The sequence below is a fragment of the Phaseolus vulgaris genome, chromosome 6 (assembly GCF_051622355.1).
Source record: "Phaseolus vulgaris cultivar YP4 chromosome 6, ASM5162235v1, whole genome shotgun sequence".
Classification (NCBI taxonomy): Eukaryota; Viridiplantae; Streptophyta; class Magnoliopsida; order Fabales; family Fabaceae; genus Phaseolus; species Phaseolus vulgaris.
The window spans coordinates 33,655,641-33,673,105 of NC_143503.1; the positions used below are offsets into that span (position 1 = coordinate 33,655,641).

A 17,465-nucleotide genomic window follows, 5' to 3' on the forward strand; every position below is an offset into this window, starting at 1 on the left:
GTGACAGTGTAGCGTTTTCGATTTGCTGGTGTGAGGGTATAATTAGATTTAGTAATTCTTAACTATACCCTTATTCAGGATTTTCGGATTTCTAAGAGTTTTATTTTCTCCTAATTTCAACGTTGGTACTTGATTATGTTTGGATGTGAGTGAACGTTCAGTTAGGTTGCGTAGCTCTGTAAATGTTTTTCTGTTGGAGTATTTGCTCTTATGTACTGTTCATGCTTTGAAATTGCTGTTAATGCTTGTGTGGTACTTGCTATGCAGCCTAAGCAAATTCACGAGATTAAGGACTTCCTTCTCACTGCCAGAAGGAAGGATGCGAGGTCGGTGAAGATCAAGAGGAGCAGAGACGTGGTTAAGTTCAAGGTTAGATGCTCCAAGTACCTCTACACACTCTGTGTGTTTGACCCAGAGAAAGCTGATAAATTGAAGCAATCACTTCCTCCAGGTTAGTAATGGAATTTGTAGTTTGGGATTTTATGTTTATCATAGCTCCAGTTTTGATACGGTGTATGCCAAATACCAATTGTGATATATGCATAATGAATTGCGTAGTATTTGGTTGAGGGGATATGCATTTCTTTGAGCAACTAAATTTTGAACTGGTTAATTAGTAGCTGTATCATTTTGGGGAACTTATGTTTTGTATTATTTTAGTTTGTGTTATATGGTCTTGGTCGTTTCGTTTATTGCCCTGCAACTTATATTGTTGTTGATGATTGTCAGGTTTGAGTGTTCAAGACCTGTAAAGGAAGCGCTTGAAAGATTAAGGAGAAGATTTTCTTTAATTTTTCTCTAAAGTTTACTCCTATGTAGTTGAAGCATGAGATTTTGTGAGTTTGTCTTTTATATTTAGAACACTGCTAGGACTTGATTGTTTGAAGCGGTTCTGGAAAATGAAACTTTAATTATGTCTAATGGAATATTTTTTTGCTATGGAACTATATATATGAATTTATTGTCTGTTTTATTTTACTTTGTTATTCAGTCAGGCTACAAGCCTACTAATATATAAAAACAAGTGAGGAATTCTTGTCTTGGTAACTGGCAAGATGTTGCGGTTTCATGGCTTAAGAGGTTCATGATGGTGGTATTGCACTGTCATTGCAAGCCAAGAAATTCGAAGTGTACTGTGCGTAAAATATGTTGATGGGGTTCAAAATAATTTTTGTCCAAACACTTTGGTTGCTTTATAATTTATTTTGTTGGCGAAGATTACCCACAATAAAAAAAATTACTCTAGCAATGAAACAACAGTATCAAAAAAATTTAGTTTCTGCTTTAGTATATTTCATGCTGTTCATAGGCGAAAATTAAAGTTTTATTATTGCTATTAGATTTTTAATGTAATTTTCTATAACGCAGATAACAAAAATAATTATGATTAGAGAATGGATACTCTTAAAGATGTTGGCAGATCTCAATTAGTATCTAGTTTATCAATAATCTTATCTTAATATAAGATTCTTTTATTTTAAATGGAAGTATGATATATTGTTCGAAACGAAAGTTTGATTACAAATGTGAATAAAAAATTATAAATTTCGTTATAAGTATTTAATCGAGATGTCTTATTTAGAGTATGGGTAACATGATTAATTTTTTTCCTAACAAAACTCACCTTAGGTTTTTAAATTTGTTGAGTTCAACATTTTTCCAAGAAAAGCATAATGAAAAATTATAATATTTAAATTAGAAAAACTATTTAGATTTAAACATCACTATAATACCACGTTTTAATAGTTTTAATCCTATTATTTTTTCTGTCATTTTTGAAAAAAATTATTTCATATCTCTTGTTTATAAAGAGGAAGACTAGCAAGCCTCTAAACTTCTATCTCTTCAGATAGATTTCATTCGTGTACCAATTTCTTATATTTTGCTTTTATCCTCTTTATGAGTATTCTCTTTTTTTTGAACGAGAAAAGTATATAAATATACAAACTAAATTTTTAGCTTTTTTAAAGTTAAACCTTTTTTTAGAATAAATACATATTTAATAAATCTTTTCTTATATTATTATGATGAAATGTGATTATCTAATATTTATGACTTGTCATTCACAAATATAAAATATATAATTTGTGTATTTTGTTTTATAGAAGGAAGACACCTTGTACGAAATATATTCATCTGTTTTATTGAACAAAAACAAAGAAGCGGGGAAGACAAACAAAAGTAAAAGAATAATAAACGTGATTAACATTATTAAACAGTTGCCAAAATTTAGATGAATTGTATATATGTAGATTTGGATGATTAAATCAATGACAAAGTAGACAAAGGCATGTGGTAGACACTTTCTTTTTCTTCAAATATTTCTAACTTCTAAGGCCATCATGAATTTCAGAGTTGATCGAAGAGTGATGCTCTGATCCTGTAAAACAACTTCGAAACTAAAATTATTATTTGATCAGCTCCTCAAGTTTCCAATATATGTCATAAAAAGGAATATAAACTATCCATGTACACTTGCAGATAAACAGTTTCCAATTTACCTCGAACCAAAAATTTAATGCAATATATTCAAGCAAACATTAATCTTAACAAATTCTTAAATTCTTATATAAGAAGTTTCTTTCCAATGAATATGTACTAAGCCAAGTACCTGAATTCTTCTCATTTCTACTTATAATTTTACTTTCGATGACTTTTCCATGCTTGAATTTTGATATCCTCATGCTGTTGTGTCTGCAAATTTTAACATAAGATCACATTAGAAAAGATGTAGACATTAATATGATTCTACAATTACTGTTTTTCAGTTTCTTGTTTTTTATTTTATAAAATATTGATCTAAGTTCTTATAGAAAGTGAGTGACAAAGAAACCTTGTAATACCTCTCTCCTCGTCTTGAGCTACACTACAAATCGTTTGACAACTTTTTCTTTTGGTACTCGACAATGATGTTGTGCGCAAATGTTATAGCAGGTGCATCCATCCTATAGGAGTTAAAGGCACTGACATGTAGAGCTACGTGGTGGACTAGCTGAACCAACAGGGGTAGAAATCCCGAAGACCCTTGACCTACGAATTTCTGTACCCATGTCTCTCATGGCAACATTATTATCAAGGAATGGCTTCATCATGAGATCATGTACACTTGGAATATTTAGGCTGAGGATTGACTTATCAGTTTGAAGTTTAGGATAAAACTGGAAGCGTGTTCTTGTGAATGGTATTCAATGCATATCATTATCACCAGAGAATGGAAAGCAATGTGACTGAACTAAAAAAACGATAAAATAATCTAAATCACAATAAATGATAGTTATATGAGTGAAATTGAAAATGATAAAGAAAATTGAAAACAAAATCATTGCTATGAGACTTAAGCTTCTAATAGCAGCTAACTTCACAAATGCATCTCAGTTTTGTTGTATTCCACGCTCAACAAATCGTAACATAAGGTTATCAGCCTCCGCCAACTTTCCATCTAACACCAGCATTTTGCTCACTTTCTCGCACAATTTTAAATTAGGAACCAAATTACGTCTAAACATTTGAGAAGCCACTTTATACGCTGATAGAGAAAGCCCTTTCTTTAGATAGCTTTCCATCAAAACATGGCATGTATGAGCATCATGTTTTGATGTTGTTCTCAATACCTTTCCCAGTAGTTTCTCAGCCTCCTCAAGGTTCCCAAAATCACAAAGCTTTTCAATAACCTGATTGTATACTGTTTTAAATGGCTGCCTAACGAGCATTTTTTCCAATAAGTTCAACATATCATCCACTCTACCCCATCGACAATAACGGTGGATAACTGATCTGTATGTTACAGGAGTTGGATCCAAACCTTTGCTGAGCATCTTTACAATCAACTCGGCTGCCTCGTCCAGTCTACCTTTCTTCCCCAATGCATCAAATAATGTCGTATATGTGATAGCATCAGGATGTTTGTTACTTAAGTACATGTCATCTAGCACTGAGAGTGCACCTTCTATGTCACCGATCTGACAAAAACCATGAATTACAGTAGTGAAATTTACGACATTAATGGCACATCCCTTACTCAGACATTTCTCTAAATATTTTTGAGCTTCTACTACTTTCTGATTTTGGCAGAGTGACTGTATTAACAGGTTAATTTCAACTGGAGTAGGGAAAAACCCTTTTCCAATCATTTCCATGGTCAAATCACAGGCCTCGGACAATTTTCCCTCCCTACGAAGCCCATGCATCACGGCACCGTAAGTGATGGCATTTGGGGTCCACCAATGCTCCTCACTTACACTTATCATCTCTCTTGCCTCTAATGATTTTCCACTACGACAGAGGCCATTCAACAAAGCTGTATATGATACCGTATTTGGTTTGCACCCATGTTTTTTCATCTGCTGCAGCATTTTTTTTGCTTCATCTATCCTCCCCAAGAGACTAAATCCATTAATAATTGCAGTATAGGTCACTACATCCGGGTTACATCCTCTTGAATACATATCAATCACTAAACTTTTTGCCTCACCCATCCTCCCCTTTTGACAGTACGAGTGAACTATTGCGCTATACCCAATCTTATCCACGTGGAAACCCTTGTCTTCTGCTTCCTTTAGGAAAGCAAGAGCATCATCTGCATGCCCATGCTTTGAAAGCATGTGGATAAGCGTATTATATGTAACCTGATCTGGTATTAAGTTACTATCCTGAACCATGTTCTCCATTAAATGCTTCACTTGATCAATTTTTCGCTCCTTACAGAGAAAAGCCATCACAGTATAGTAACTAACTTTATCTGGACAGCAACCCTTGGTTGTCATTCCTGCAATAAGCTCCAATGCATCTTCAATCCGATTTATATCACAGTAACCCTTAATCAAGCAGTTGTAAGTTACAACATTGGGTTTGATTCCAGTCACCTGCATTCGTCCCAAGAACCTCAGCGCCTTCTCCAATTTATTGCCCTTCACCAGAACATAGATAGTAGTGTTACATATAGACAAATCAGGTTCAACCCCAGCTTTCTGCATCAAGGTCAAAACTCGCAATGCATTCCTCAACTTGCCTGCACGACTATAAGACACCATCACATAGCCAAAAGCTTCGGGTGAGCATTCAATTCCGCGGCGAGTCATTAGCCGAAGAACCCTCCTCGCACCTTGGCACAATTTGGTCCTGCTAAGAACATCCAGCATTGTATAGTACACAACAGGGTCATGTCTGTAGCGCCACTGTCTATCAGCCCAATAAAAATAATTCAAAGCAACACGTTCATCAGCCTGAGAGCGCAAAACAGCACAAACAAGTGGGGGCTTGAGGCTTCTCAACAAGTGCCTCAAATGTCCTTCAAAATTAGGGTTCCAATCCGACCTAAGTGTGATTAACCTACAAACTTCCCTAACCAAAGGGTGCCTAAGTTCAGCCTCACCAATTTCAACTCTTGCAATACTTTCTCTCTCTTTGCGGTTGCTACCACGAAAGGAGGTGATAAACTCAAGACTATCATCATCACTAGACCCCTCTCGTTCATCACTCTCTTCTTCTTCTGCCCCATCACAAACACTCGCAGCAAAACTTAAGCTTTCTTGATAAGCAGAACCCGCTTTCCCCAATCCATCTTTGAAATTCCTAATGTTACTGCGTTTACCCTCACTTTGATATCTGAGACCAGCGGTTGAATAAGAAGCAGAAAAAAGGGTGAAAGCAATAGAGGGGAAATGGTTATCACGGAAGTCGGAAGCTAAAAGTTTTGCCAGTAGATGATAATTGAACCTCAGAAGTGGCATCAGTGAAAAATCTTTGAGAATTGATTAACTACAATTAAAGGAATTGAGTTGGTGAGAGACGAGGAAGAAAAGGAAAATGTGAAAATCAACAACACATACCTCTCTCTCCGACTGAAGATGGAAGTGAGTGTAGGAAATTCATGAAAATGGAATCGGCAATTTGAAGAGGGGAAATTGAAAGAACAATATTTTTGAAACAGGTGAAGTGAAGATGGGAAATTTTAAATACCTTTTTTTTTTTGGCACATTTTAAATAGCTATCTAGGCTGTATAATTTTATCTTTAAATTTTTATAAAGTTATTTCGGTTATTTTAATCATGAGAATATATTTTTTTGTGTTTTTTAATTATTTAAGAATTTTTGTTAAAAGACGTTATGAGATACAGGGTGTTCAGTGAGTTTGACCTTATTTTTAATAACACTTTTTTTTTAAAGACTACAACATTTTTTAAGAATTTAAATAATTTGTAAACATTAAAAAAAATAAAATGCTCAATTTAGATTAAAAAAAACCTTTATTTATTATGGAGGAGTCATCTATTTACATTTCCAAACTATTTTTTTTTCTCAACTATTTCTGAAATCGAACCCAACTAATGAGTCCACTTTGGGGTTAAAATATATATCAGGTGACACTTCTTTGCCCTTCATTTTAGATGAATCACACATTTTTATTCAAACTTTGCCCTTTGGTTCATACTTTCTCTGAACATTGAGACATCCAAAGCCAAAACCGTACACAGTATTGCTTTGTTAAATATGACTCATACTTTCACTGATGAACACCATGCAGTCCAAAACCATACATAGTATTGCTTTGAAAACTTGTTGAGAAGGTGTCAGAGCATGGCTACTTAGTAAGTAACATACAATTTTGAGTAAGAGGGAGATTGCAACCTAACTTTGAAAAAGTAATCTGCAATATTTACAACATAAGAGGGAGATTAAAAACTTGCAAAAGATGATGGTTCTAAACTTGAAACCCTTTGCAGCTGTCTCAGTTCTGCAAAACCTGCTCATGCCTGCTACTCTCTTTCCCATTCTCTAACTTCTGATGAGTAGAAATACAGTTAAAATCAACCACATTGTCACCACTAACATAGACTACTCGGAAAATGTCATACTTCATCTCAATGGAGAAACGTTCAAGATATGGCATCATCCATTTTCTTTGGTCAGAGTTGAGAATCCATGAGTAACAAAAATGGAGAGACTTCCAGACATGAATGCACACCATTCTGGGTTTGCTTTGTCCCTTGAAGCAAAGGCCAGAGATTGTTCCTTCCATTTTGGCAAAGCGAGACCTTAAAATTGCTAGAACAGCATAGCAGAGGTCATTAAGGTCATTGGTAGTGGTGACTGCCGAGTTCAAGGATATTATGTCCCCAGTGGAAAATTTTGCTGTTGAAGAGCCATCTCTTGATTCTCCACCATATGCTTCAAGGAAACTGTGATCAATTAATACACCCATGGTTGATATGCTGTTGGTTAACATTGTTTTCTGTAGAGTGTCAACAATAGCATAAATAAATACATAAAAAACTACGAATAAAAGGAAAAGGTGATCAGTGTACTTTGATTAAACTGAAAGATAGCTAAAGAATAAGAGTTTGCATGATTCTCTTCTCGCTTTTTATTTGAGAAGTTGTTCTCTGAAACAAATCCATGCTGTTCAACAATCAAATTTTCATCCAAAATATATTGAGTTTAGAAAATTGTTTCTAAAACAAGTGTTTTGAAATCTAAAATGCAGAAACAACTAAGAGATTTTCTCTCACCCTCTTCTGTTTTCTTCAAGTAGAGATCAACTTTTACAAAAGAAATGTACTAAGAACACTTTCAATTGTGTCAAGGAGACAAGCTTTTTAGAAGAGAGAAAATTGTTTTTGTAAGTAATAAACAAACAAACATTGAGATGGAAGATCTGATGTCGAATAAAAATTATGAATTTTCATAATAATATATAAGTAGTGTAAACGATTTTACAAAATTGAATATGACTTAAAATCTACTTCTTTATAATTATTTCAAAAGGAAAAGAATTTGTCTCGGTTGTTTCATTTCCAAAAATGTAGTAGGTAGCAATCTTGCTACTTTTCCGAAGTTCTTCACATTATCTTGAAATCAGTAAGGGATTCAAATTTAGATAACCCCATGTCATATTTTAATGGTAGAACTCAATGAACATTGCAATTGCTAGATATAAAACAAGTCACCTAATAGCTTAAGGTTTTGTGAGAATTGGTCCTTGACAAGACACATTATGTGTACTTCGGCAATAAAAATTGACACAATATTTGTATTCGTTTTCTAGTAGATAACCGAATGACTATTCCATAAAGAGAACATTTTTCCTTGGCATGTCTATGCATTTCTTATTACTTAAAGATGTGTGGGCCAAATTTTAATCGACTTGCCCTTAAAATTATATCTATTTGTTCTACCTTTGCGGGCTGGCAGTGGATTTGGTTGAAGCAAATGTCAATGTTTCAAATGAATTTTATTAGGAATGGAATACTTTTCCTATTTTGATGATTCAAGAAAAAAAGTGACACGAATAGTCAAGGTTCAACTTACAAGGGTTGAGGTCAGTTCCTCTTTTTCCTTACTCGACTGCCTCGGCCATGCTCCATACCATATGATCTGATTACACAGCATAAATATCACAAAGTTAACAAATGAATCAAGAAAGATAAAGAACAATGGTGTGTGATCAATGAAAAGAAGATCAACCCAAAAGAGATTAACATTAACACAGAACACAACAGAACAAAACATCATTTGTGGGATAGATGGAATGAAACCGGTATAAGTACAGTAGAAGTTTAGAATTTTGTTGGGTCCAAAAGATAGTTCTAATCAATGAAACCAGTGTAATTATTGTCGAAATTTAGAATTTTCTGCTTCTAATTCAGGAAATTGATTATCGCTGAGAAGCCACATGCTAAAAAACAACTAGTTAATTGAACACAAGCATGATCACAGATGTTAAACTATATATCTGTGAATTGATGACAGATTAAACCATTACAGATGGTAAACTACCATGAAGCAATGGCATCTGAAGTTGTCATTCACTGAAAGATAGAAGTTCTTCATGAACATGAACTCGTGGGTCCAAAATCCCACGTGGAAAACAAATCTGAAAATAAGAATGATAAAATATAATCAATTTTGGATGCAAACTGTCAGTTATTGTCTTCCTAGCCATTGATTTATATCATTCAAGGATAAAAAACGGTTTTTCATAAACTATAGTCAGCTAAGTTTCAAACAAATTGAATCCACTAGACACAGAAATTTAGGTCATACAATTCAAAACTGAGATAATTAAGTAAGGAGAAATGGTTTAAAATGAACTGAAATTAAACAGCTGAGAAATTAAAGAAAAAACTTACCATATTTCCATGGATGCTTCTAAATATAGAGCTCTGAACACAACCAAGGCTCTCAGTGGTTAAGGAGAAGTGTTTGAGTCCTTGAACTAGGTGATCTATGATCACAATAGTTGGCTTGAAAACGAAGAAACTTATGTCCAAATTCTTCTTGTTAAAAGACACAGAACATGCCATCTCTTATGTTTGTACTTTGTATATTCTTAGTTAGCCTTGCTTCTAAGCTCCTTCACTGGCACTAAATTATCAATGTTTGTATTTGTCCTCAGACTCATCAAATATGAAAAACAAACCTTAAAACACGCATACCTGAACCTTCCACAATTTGAAGCTGCTTTCTAGAAAGGTTCCTGATTGATTTGAGGAACTCAACTGGTTGTTTCCTTCTGCATGGTCTTCTGTTCTTTCTTGTAAACGACCAAGTCTTGCAAATGGAACCCAAAAAACAATATCACGTGCATTGACTAGTTCAACACGTTCACATGCTTTGTAACATGAAACAAAAAAATGTTTAATATCTAAGAAATTTATGGTCGAAAGCATAAAATAAATGAGAGGATAAATATAATATTAGACATGCAGAACATAAATAAAATTGTTTAAGTATTTATAATATAGTTTTTCTTTTGTAAAAATATAACATATTTTTCAATAATATCATTTTATATAAAAAAAATGAAATGCACAAGGCTCAGAACCTTGTCTTTTGTCTGTAACTTAATTCAACATGGATTGTAATTTCAATATAATGAAATATAAAGGCTAATAGACTTTATTTTACAGATAATTTCACCTTTATGTTTATATTTTAATTTAATTTGTATAAATTGTCAGTGTAAATTTTTATTATTTAATTCCATTCATAAATATATTTTACACCGACAAACATATAAATTAAACTCTAAACTATTTTTCATAAAAAAATAATACACGTGTATATGACAGTATGTGAGAGAATGTTTTTAGAAAATAAAAAAATAAGTTATACAGAAATTTATAAAACATTTTTTATAAAAATAAACTAATTTACTGTAGTTTGTATCATATTGTATTACAAAAAATTATTAGGTTACATGCTTTAAAATTGACCTAAAATAATTGAGTGGAATATGGGTTAAAAACTTACGGGTCAAATAAAAATTACTGATTAAATAGATCATAGGATGACTGGATTCCAACCGTGCAACCTACGGTAGCATTCAGTTTATGTTGTTGTTTCGCATATTTCAATCGTGGTCTTTTACAAATAAAGAACCAAGATTATTCTAAATGCACACTGTGAAAGATTTTTATTCTTGTTCGACAAATGCTTTTTCATATTAAACTACTCTAATATATATTCTATTTTATTAATCGAATATATATTGAATAGAATGAGATACTTATAAATCCTTAATTTCTAATCTAGTAAAATAATATACTTGTACAACATGCAGTATTCATTATCGAAATTTGAGTTACTCAGGAGTGTAAATTCATATCACAAATAGAAAACATACATGAAAGACAGCAAATAATTATGTCATTTAGATTAACTTAATTATATATATTGAGCAATTCCAATTATTATTTAGAGCAATCGCAGTACAATTGAATAATAAATAATTTGTACAGCAGATTAGTTTCATCGTGGTGACTCAGACTGCCAAAGAAATTTAAGACGTGGATTCTTTAAGCTCTTAAAGCTCATTACTCAATTTGTTTTCTCTGGGATTAAGGAGTCGAGTATAGAATGATTCTGATACAGCTTTCACGAGTTTAATTAGAAGAATCGGGATTTCCATCAAAATAAGTTATCATTGTAATACAGAAATTTTTACTAATACAAAAAATGAGGATATTCTGTAAAGAATGTTAATGCTCCAATACAATCTAATTAAGATCACGGTATGGGGGATACATTGTCACATGCTTTAACCTGCAATAACATGATATAGCACATATTAAGATTTAAGAACATCGATATTCATCGAAAGTCAATATGGCTACTAATAAAGGAATACACGGGGAGTAGAAAAGGTAATAATAATATGCCTGGTACTAAAATACGTAATCAGTTCCAAAATGTCAATGGCTAAGGTACAAGGAAGAGTATGTTTGTTTTCGGAGACAAAAAAACTCTACTTCGTTTACACTCCACTGCACAAATTTATCTACTTCTACTTTATGAAAGTAATTTCTCAGATTTTACCACTGACCGAGCAAACGAGTCAATTATTTTGACATCCCACACCTACTCCCTATCCATTTCCTTAAATCAGACACAAATGCACACACCACTCATCATAAACAGTGAACAATTCATGTCCTAGTTAGTTCTTTAGTACCACCCTTGATGAAAAAATGAAGTAGTGTTACCTTTCCTTACTATAAGTGTATCGGGACTCTCAGACCATCATGAGCAAGCTGTACTGGAATTCCTTCCCTAAATAATACAATAATAGAAGAGTCATTTCTATCACTTTCTAAAACCTACAATATAAACAGAGTAAAACACACACACACATGTAAGGGTTTAGTATTCCAGGTTCCCTGTTTACTATTAGATCATCATGATAGTTATTATATATGTATTTGCAACGGTTTCGACTTCTTAAAAAAAAAAACAAGTCATACCTTTTGGACCACTCCTTCAAAAACTCGTTGTCTTTATGGTGATCAAATTCGTGAGTCATACCAATAAGTAGTGCTTGCTTAGGACACAATCTCTTCACAGTTTCTAAAGTCTGTAAAATTACCAATTAATAACACTACACCATCAATGTCAGGGGTTATGAAGGGTAAACATAACCTTTTGATGTAAAATTGAAAACAAACCTGTGGAAAACAAAGGTGGACATTATGTGACCCAGTCTGTGATAAATAACACAAAAAACAATAAATCAGCAAGTAAATAAATACAAAAGGTAAAATACAGAATAAATTGACATGAATCTGAAAATTCCCACTTCAAAATCATCAGGCAATGAAATTTGGTATTTATGGTTTTTAGGTACAATGTTTCATAATTTTAATGATGAATATATGTGAAGTGCATGAAAATTTTAAACGAATTGTCCAGCGCATATGGATCAAGTAATCATATTTTATCAGCCTTCTCTGATAAAGTAATTAAACTTACAACAAATAAGAGGTGTCCGCCATGTATAAGAAAAAGAAAATAAAATTGAAAAAAATACTACTGTAAAGAGACACTAGTATTCCACAAAACAAATTAACACCAGATTGAAGCAACGCAAGCCATAAGAAAAAGTTAAGAAAAAATCACTTTAAATTATACAAGAATGATGTAACAGAAAATAAATCAAGCATATCAAGTGACAAGAAATAAAAAAAAAAAAAAAATCCTTAAAAATTCATAATAAGACTTTTGCGTGTTGAGGGTTCGTGCATTCATGCCCTTTGGGCGTGAAGAGATCCTTTACTGGTATATCATGTACATTACCGGAACAAATTCAGTGGCGGAACATAACTGATATTATATACCTGGAACACGGCATGAACATCATATTTATAATTTAAACCCAAAAGAGTTGAAGATGGAACTACTGACCTTATATAATGAATCCAATATAAGAAGATCCAACTGTCCAGCTCCACTTTTTGAGATAACTGTAAGAAGAAATTTATTGCTAGATATAAGATGTTTAAAATGGTAATTCATTTCATAGTTTTCTTATGCATGCTTCAAACATGAAACTGTCTTATGGTGTTATTGCAATCTAAAATGCTACGCATACTGTCCAAACTACAGAATGACAGCATGTGCAAAACAGCCAAAATGAGCAAACCATGACCACTGTCCTTTTTCCAATGAAGAGATAAAGAGAGTAAGAATATGTAGGGATTTTTCTATGGGAAAATTCCAGGGAGATTCGGCACCAATGAGACATGAACATTTCAAATAAGAAAGTCAAAGATACCAATTCTAACCCAAAACCTTAAGACATTAGGTATGTCGATTTTTATTTTTTTATATTTATTGCTCTTTAGACACATTCCTACTCAATGTGGGGAAAACTCACACTTGGAATCTTAACAAAATATATGATAAATCAGATAGATTATAGATTCTTTATATCTTAGAAAACGTATAGCTAGATGCATATGTCCAAGCAAGAAGAAACTAATGTAAAACATACCATGCTCTGTACTAGCAGGAAACCGGGAAACATCAGATATATAAGCCACCCTACTTTTCTCACCAAAAAGAAAGCCCAAACATATGTAATCCTCTCCATGCATAACCTATGTTATAAAGAAACAGTTAAATCCTTATAACAAAGGGTGCTGCATCATCGCCATTAACAACAAAGATCCTGGAAATTAACTGGTAAAGGAGTGAATTTTAATCCTGATGCAGAAAAAGGTTGGTTGCAGTCATCATCAATAATGTTCCAGTCAATTTGAGCCACTCTTCGTACTTCTTCCCCTTCCTTAAGTTTTTTCCGAACCAAATAAGGAAACTTCTCTGCTATGCTGTTGCAAAGATTTAAAACATAGAATCAACTCCTGGAGAGCATAAGACAACCATGAAAACAAATGAAAGGGGCATTGTGATAAAGATTCAAGAAAATATCATTTTCCAGATATACAACCGTTCAAATACAATGGTTGAGAAGTGCACACAAAGCACTGATTTCATCTCAAAGGCTTGCATGATAATAATTTTAGAAAGGCTATATAATTATCCTGTGATGGGAACTTGAATTGAATAACATAATCTATGTTGAAAATCAAAGTCCATACTGAATGTTAAGTTTTAACTTAACTGACTGACTATCACAACTAGTGGTGCAACTAGCTGCCTTTTATGTTAATGAGACATATTTTGTGTTAAGAAGAGGAAAGCTGGCAACATTCATTGTAACATTCTCCCTATGATTGGCTGAAATTATTGGAAATCGCTAACTTTGATGGGTCACGCTTCTAATAATGACTCTCCTAATTTACAAGTGAGTTCACCAAAATCAATGATTTTCAGTAAACTTCTATCAATCATGAAGTGTGTTACAAAAATATGTCACTAACCTTCCTGTGTTAATTAACCATGAAATACATGTGATGATTTTTTATGTAATAAAATGTGATTTGTTTATCTATATCTTCTTAAGTAACTAAGTTTATCTAGTGTGCAAGTGATATGTCAGAACTTCCAGTTTAAGCAAGTGATAGAAAGAATAACTAAAATCAATGGTAGCAATGGTCCCGCACAGGGTGTTTCCCAGGCCCATTTACCCACTGAAGGTTAAATTGTCGAAGTCTTGATATTTAGGGTATTTGACTATAATTTTGCAATTGAGTCAGGAATGATGGTTCGGTTACTATTTGATGGTTAGGGTTATATTGTATGGTGGTGCCTTATTCTTAACAGATGTGTATGAAGGTTTTTTGAAATTAGATGGAAGTTTCATATTAGCTAAATCATGTAGTAGGTTAATATTACCAATATTTAATTAAAAAACAATAAGTCGCTAATAGAGTTACCTATCCATTGAATGTTGACTTAGATATATGGGTGTGGGATCAATATCATTTGTTGGACTAAAAGGCTGCACAGCACGTATATCATCCAATCCAAGGACTGCATCAGCATGTTCATGAGTTAAAATAATCTGCAAATCAAGAACGATTAAATTTGTTTTTCAGATAAAGTGAGATTCAGGTAGGTAAATGCAAATTGCAAGGAAATAATATAGGTAAAAGTTTGTAAACCTATTGTATCCAAGCATGTACTAAAATAGTTTAGGGCCTATTTGGATACAAGCTAGAAGAGCTTGAGAGAGTTTATCAACTGAAAATATAAATCTTTTTCTAGTCGATGAACACTTAAAAGACTTTCTACCTTCATAAGCAAACAGACTTTTACAATCTCAGGAATTTAAAAAGGCTGAGTACCACTTAACAAATTTTCTCATTCAATTGATAAACTTTCAGAATATCACCCGTAGTCCGGTAAATTAGAGATAAGATAGAAATCACATCATTTATCAAAACAACAACGGTATTTAGGAGCCAATTTTACCCTGAGGACGAAAAAGTGGAAGCAAGCCACTCCATTAAGCTTTGCTTCAGTTATGATGAGAAGAGTGCTTCTTTTGGGGTGTGTCAGGTAGGTGAGAAATACAGGAGAGATAGATTGAAAGAAGGTGGTGTGTTTGAAAGAGGCGAAATAAGGTGGAGAAATTTTTTAAAAATGGTGAAGCTCATTGCTCTATATCTCACTTATTTTCGTATGTCTTTCTGTCTCTCTCCTCGTCTCTTATCTATTTTTTATTTTCAACAAAACACCTTTAACTCACTTTGTTTCTTACCTATTTCCACAGATCCTCTTTATTTCCATCCGCCATATTTCTCTTCTCTATGTCAAACATGACCAAAATTACAAAAGGTAAATAATATAATGACTAGCACAAGACCTACACGTGTTTCTGACTCATCCAATACATTGCAAGGAAATACGTTGATGCCTTTCTTAAATTATGCCAAGACATGAAGGAGATCCGTGCCTACCTAGGTACGAAGTGCAACATCAGAAGAAACAACGAATTTCTTTTTCATTAGCAGTTTGTGCAATCCTCATCAAAGTTCCAATCGATTACTAAGAGGCATAAAGCCACATTGAACTCTACAATCCACTAGCTTACGCAAAAAAGGGAACCATCTCTAAATTAAGAAGGCGTCATGAAAAAATGCACTCACAGAATCAACTCTGGGAATCCGATGGGAAACGAACCACCTAAGCACTGTCTCCCTGAAGGTCTTGCCAACATCGATCAATATATACTTGCGATCGTTGGCGTCGCCGCAGTAGTCAATCAGGAGAGACGTGTTGCACCTGCAAATCGAGATCTTGAAGCCTCTCTCTTGAAATGAAAGAAGGGAAGGGGAAGGAGAAAGTGAAGGACCTGTAATTGGGATTTCGTTCGGGAGGGATAGACAATGACTGGAAGCAGACGGAGCAGGAAGGGTTGGAGGGTTGAAGGAGGCACATGAGATTGGGAACCATGCTAGAACAACCAGTTCCGAGAAAGATCAACGCCGATTCCGAAGGAGTGGAAGTGGCGGCGCCGTCGACGAAGCCATTGGAAGCGGCCATGCCGTCAGTCACGACGGATCCAGAGATTCCAACCCAAAAACAGAGACTCCGTTCGTGCGGTGTGTTTTGCGCTCTGGGGAAGGAATATTCCAATACAAGTTCATATTTATAGCGAAATTCAGACCCGCCAAAATCAGCTTTACATTTTTAATTTTAATTCTCATTTTTATTTTAGGTCATGTTTGGTGTGTGGCTTCTTCGATACTCAAACCCATATTTTATTATAATTATTATTGAAGAATATTATAGCAATGGGTTGATTTGATTTAATTTGATCTAATTCAACTAATTACAAGTAGATGATTTGAATGATGTTTAAAATTCAGATGTCGTAGTTACTTGAGAGAGAATCTATTCATATGTGTAGTTATATTAGTTTTAATTAATATTATTAGATTTGCTCTAACGTTCACAAGTAGCTACATTACTGATATTAATGTAAAATAAATAAACATTCATATAATATTTATATTATCTTTTTATAAATCTTTCAAAAAAACATGTTTTTTCTTTCTAGGAATAATATTACATATACATATTTTTATGAAAGTAAAATAAACAAAATTTAAATATATAATCATTTTTCATTTGGTAATCTTATTTTTTTAGATGTTACTTCTATAATATCATCGGGATTTTTCGTGTAAGCATACGATATCACAATTGATAAACAATGTACAAACACATAAAATATAATGAATTAAAAATTTTAAAAACAAACTTATGTAGATGTATTTGTTAAAAACATATCTATATTGAAGGAAGAAATTTATACAATTCATATTTTATAGATATAATCTCAATTCATTCATTAAATATTTATCATTCATTAAAAATTATCAGCGTGAGTATAAAACGGTTTTATAAATTTATTATTGTAAGATAGAAAATAGAATTTAAATTACGTGAAGAATGAAAAGGTTTTTAAAAAGTATTTTTTAATAAGTTTATAATTAGGTTTTAAAACATTTCATTTTTTATTTTATCTAAATTTCATTCTCCATGATTTTAGATTCTTCACATTCTCTAAAATTTTCGACTGATTGTTATTATTTGACAATAATTGAAGAGAAAACTATAATATATCAATATAAGTTACCTGTAATTGATTTTGTTGTCTCTTTTCTTTCTTTTAATGATTATGGGATTTTTGTAATATATATATATATATATATAAAATGAATCAATTTAGAAATATAAATGTTCTAATAATTTCAACAAGTAGGTTTGAAGACCTATAT

General features: G+C 32.9%; 4 protein-coding genes across 6 annotated transcripts; 1 reads left to right on the forward strand and 3 right to left on the reverse strand.

Annotated features, from left to right (window-relative positions):
- The first annotated feature begins 261 nt into the window (after positions 1-261).
- Positions 262-978, forward strand: LOC137832413 (large ribosomal subunit protein eL38z/eL38y). Its single transcript, XM_068640569.2, has 2 exons — positions 262-451; positions 730-978. Exons 1-2 carry the CDS (start codon positions 262-264, stop codon positions 750-752), a joined length of 213 nt encoding a protein of 70 aa, XP_068496670.2. The 3' UTR covers positions 753-978.
- A 2,246-nt stretch (positions 979-3,224) lies between these two features.
- On the reverse strand, positions 3,225-5,960 carry LOC137832414 (Tetratricopeptide repeat (TPR)-like superfamily protein). The gene is given in 3 exon segments (XM_068640570.2): positions 3,225-3,373; positions 3,375-5,757; positions 5,829-5,960. Coding segments are annotated over 2 exon segments (2,370 nt in total). The 5' UTR covers positions 5,730-5,757; positions 5,829-5,960; the 3' UTR covers positions 3,225-3,358.
- A 420-nt stretch (positions 5,961-6,380) lies between these two features.
- LOC137832417 (uncharacterized) lies at positions 6,381-9,619 on the reverse strand. 3 transcript variants are annotated; one of them, XM_068640577.2, is made up of 5 exons: positions 9,435-9,610; positions 9,129-9,363; positions 8,776-8,872; positions 8,308-8,373; positions 6,381-7,231 (listed from the first exon to the last, which is right to left on the reverse strand). In XM_068640577.2, exons 3-5 carry the CDS (start codon positions 8,833-8,835, stop codon positions 6,728-6,730), a joined length of 630 nt encoding a protein of 209 aa, XP_068496678.1. In that variant the 5' UTR covers positions 8,836-8,872; positions 9,129-9,363; positions 9,435-9,610; the 3' UTR covers positions 6,381-6,727. The 3 variants fall into 3 exon arrangements, with proteins under 3 accessions (XP_068496678.1, XP_068496675.1, XP_090159771.1); XM_068640574.2 differs by lacking the exon at positions 8,776-8,872 and having other exon boundaries at positions 9,435-9,619; XM_090303645.1 differs by lacking the exons at positions 8,776-8,872; positions 9,435-9,610 and having other exon boundaries at positions 9,129-9,434.
- A 1,263-nt stretch (positions 9,620-10,882) lies between these two features.
- On the reverse strand, positions 10,883-16,344 carry LOC137832416 (Metallo-hydrolase/oxidoreductase superfamily protein). Its single transcript, XM_068640573.2, has 10 exons — positions 16,034-16,344; positions 15,828-15,963; positions 14,613-14,740; positions 13,457-13,604; positions 13,268-13,373; positions 12,679-12,737; positions 11,943-11,978; positions 11,742-11,851; positions 11,484-11,550; positions 10,883-11,043 (listed from the first exon to the last, which is right to left on the reverse strand). The coding sequence occupies exons 1-9, from the start codon at positions 16,222-16,224 to the stop codon at positions 11,493-11,495; spliced, it is 972 nt and encodes a 323-aa protein (XP_068496674.1). The 5' UTR covers positions 16,225-16,344; the 3' UTR covers positions 10,883-11,043; positions 11,484-11,492.
- Positions 16,345-17,465: the final 1,121 nt, after the last annotated feature.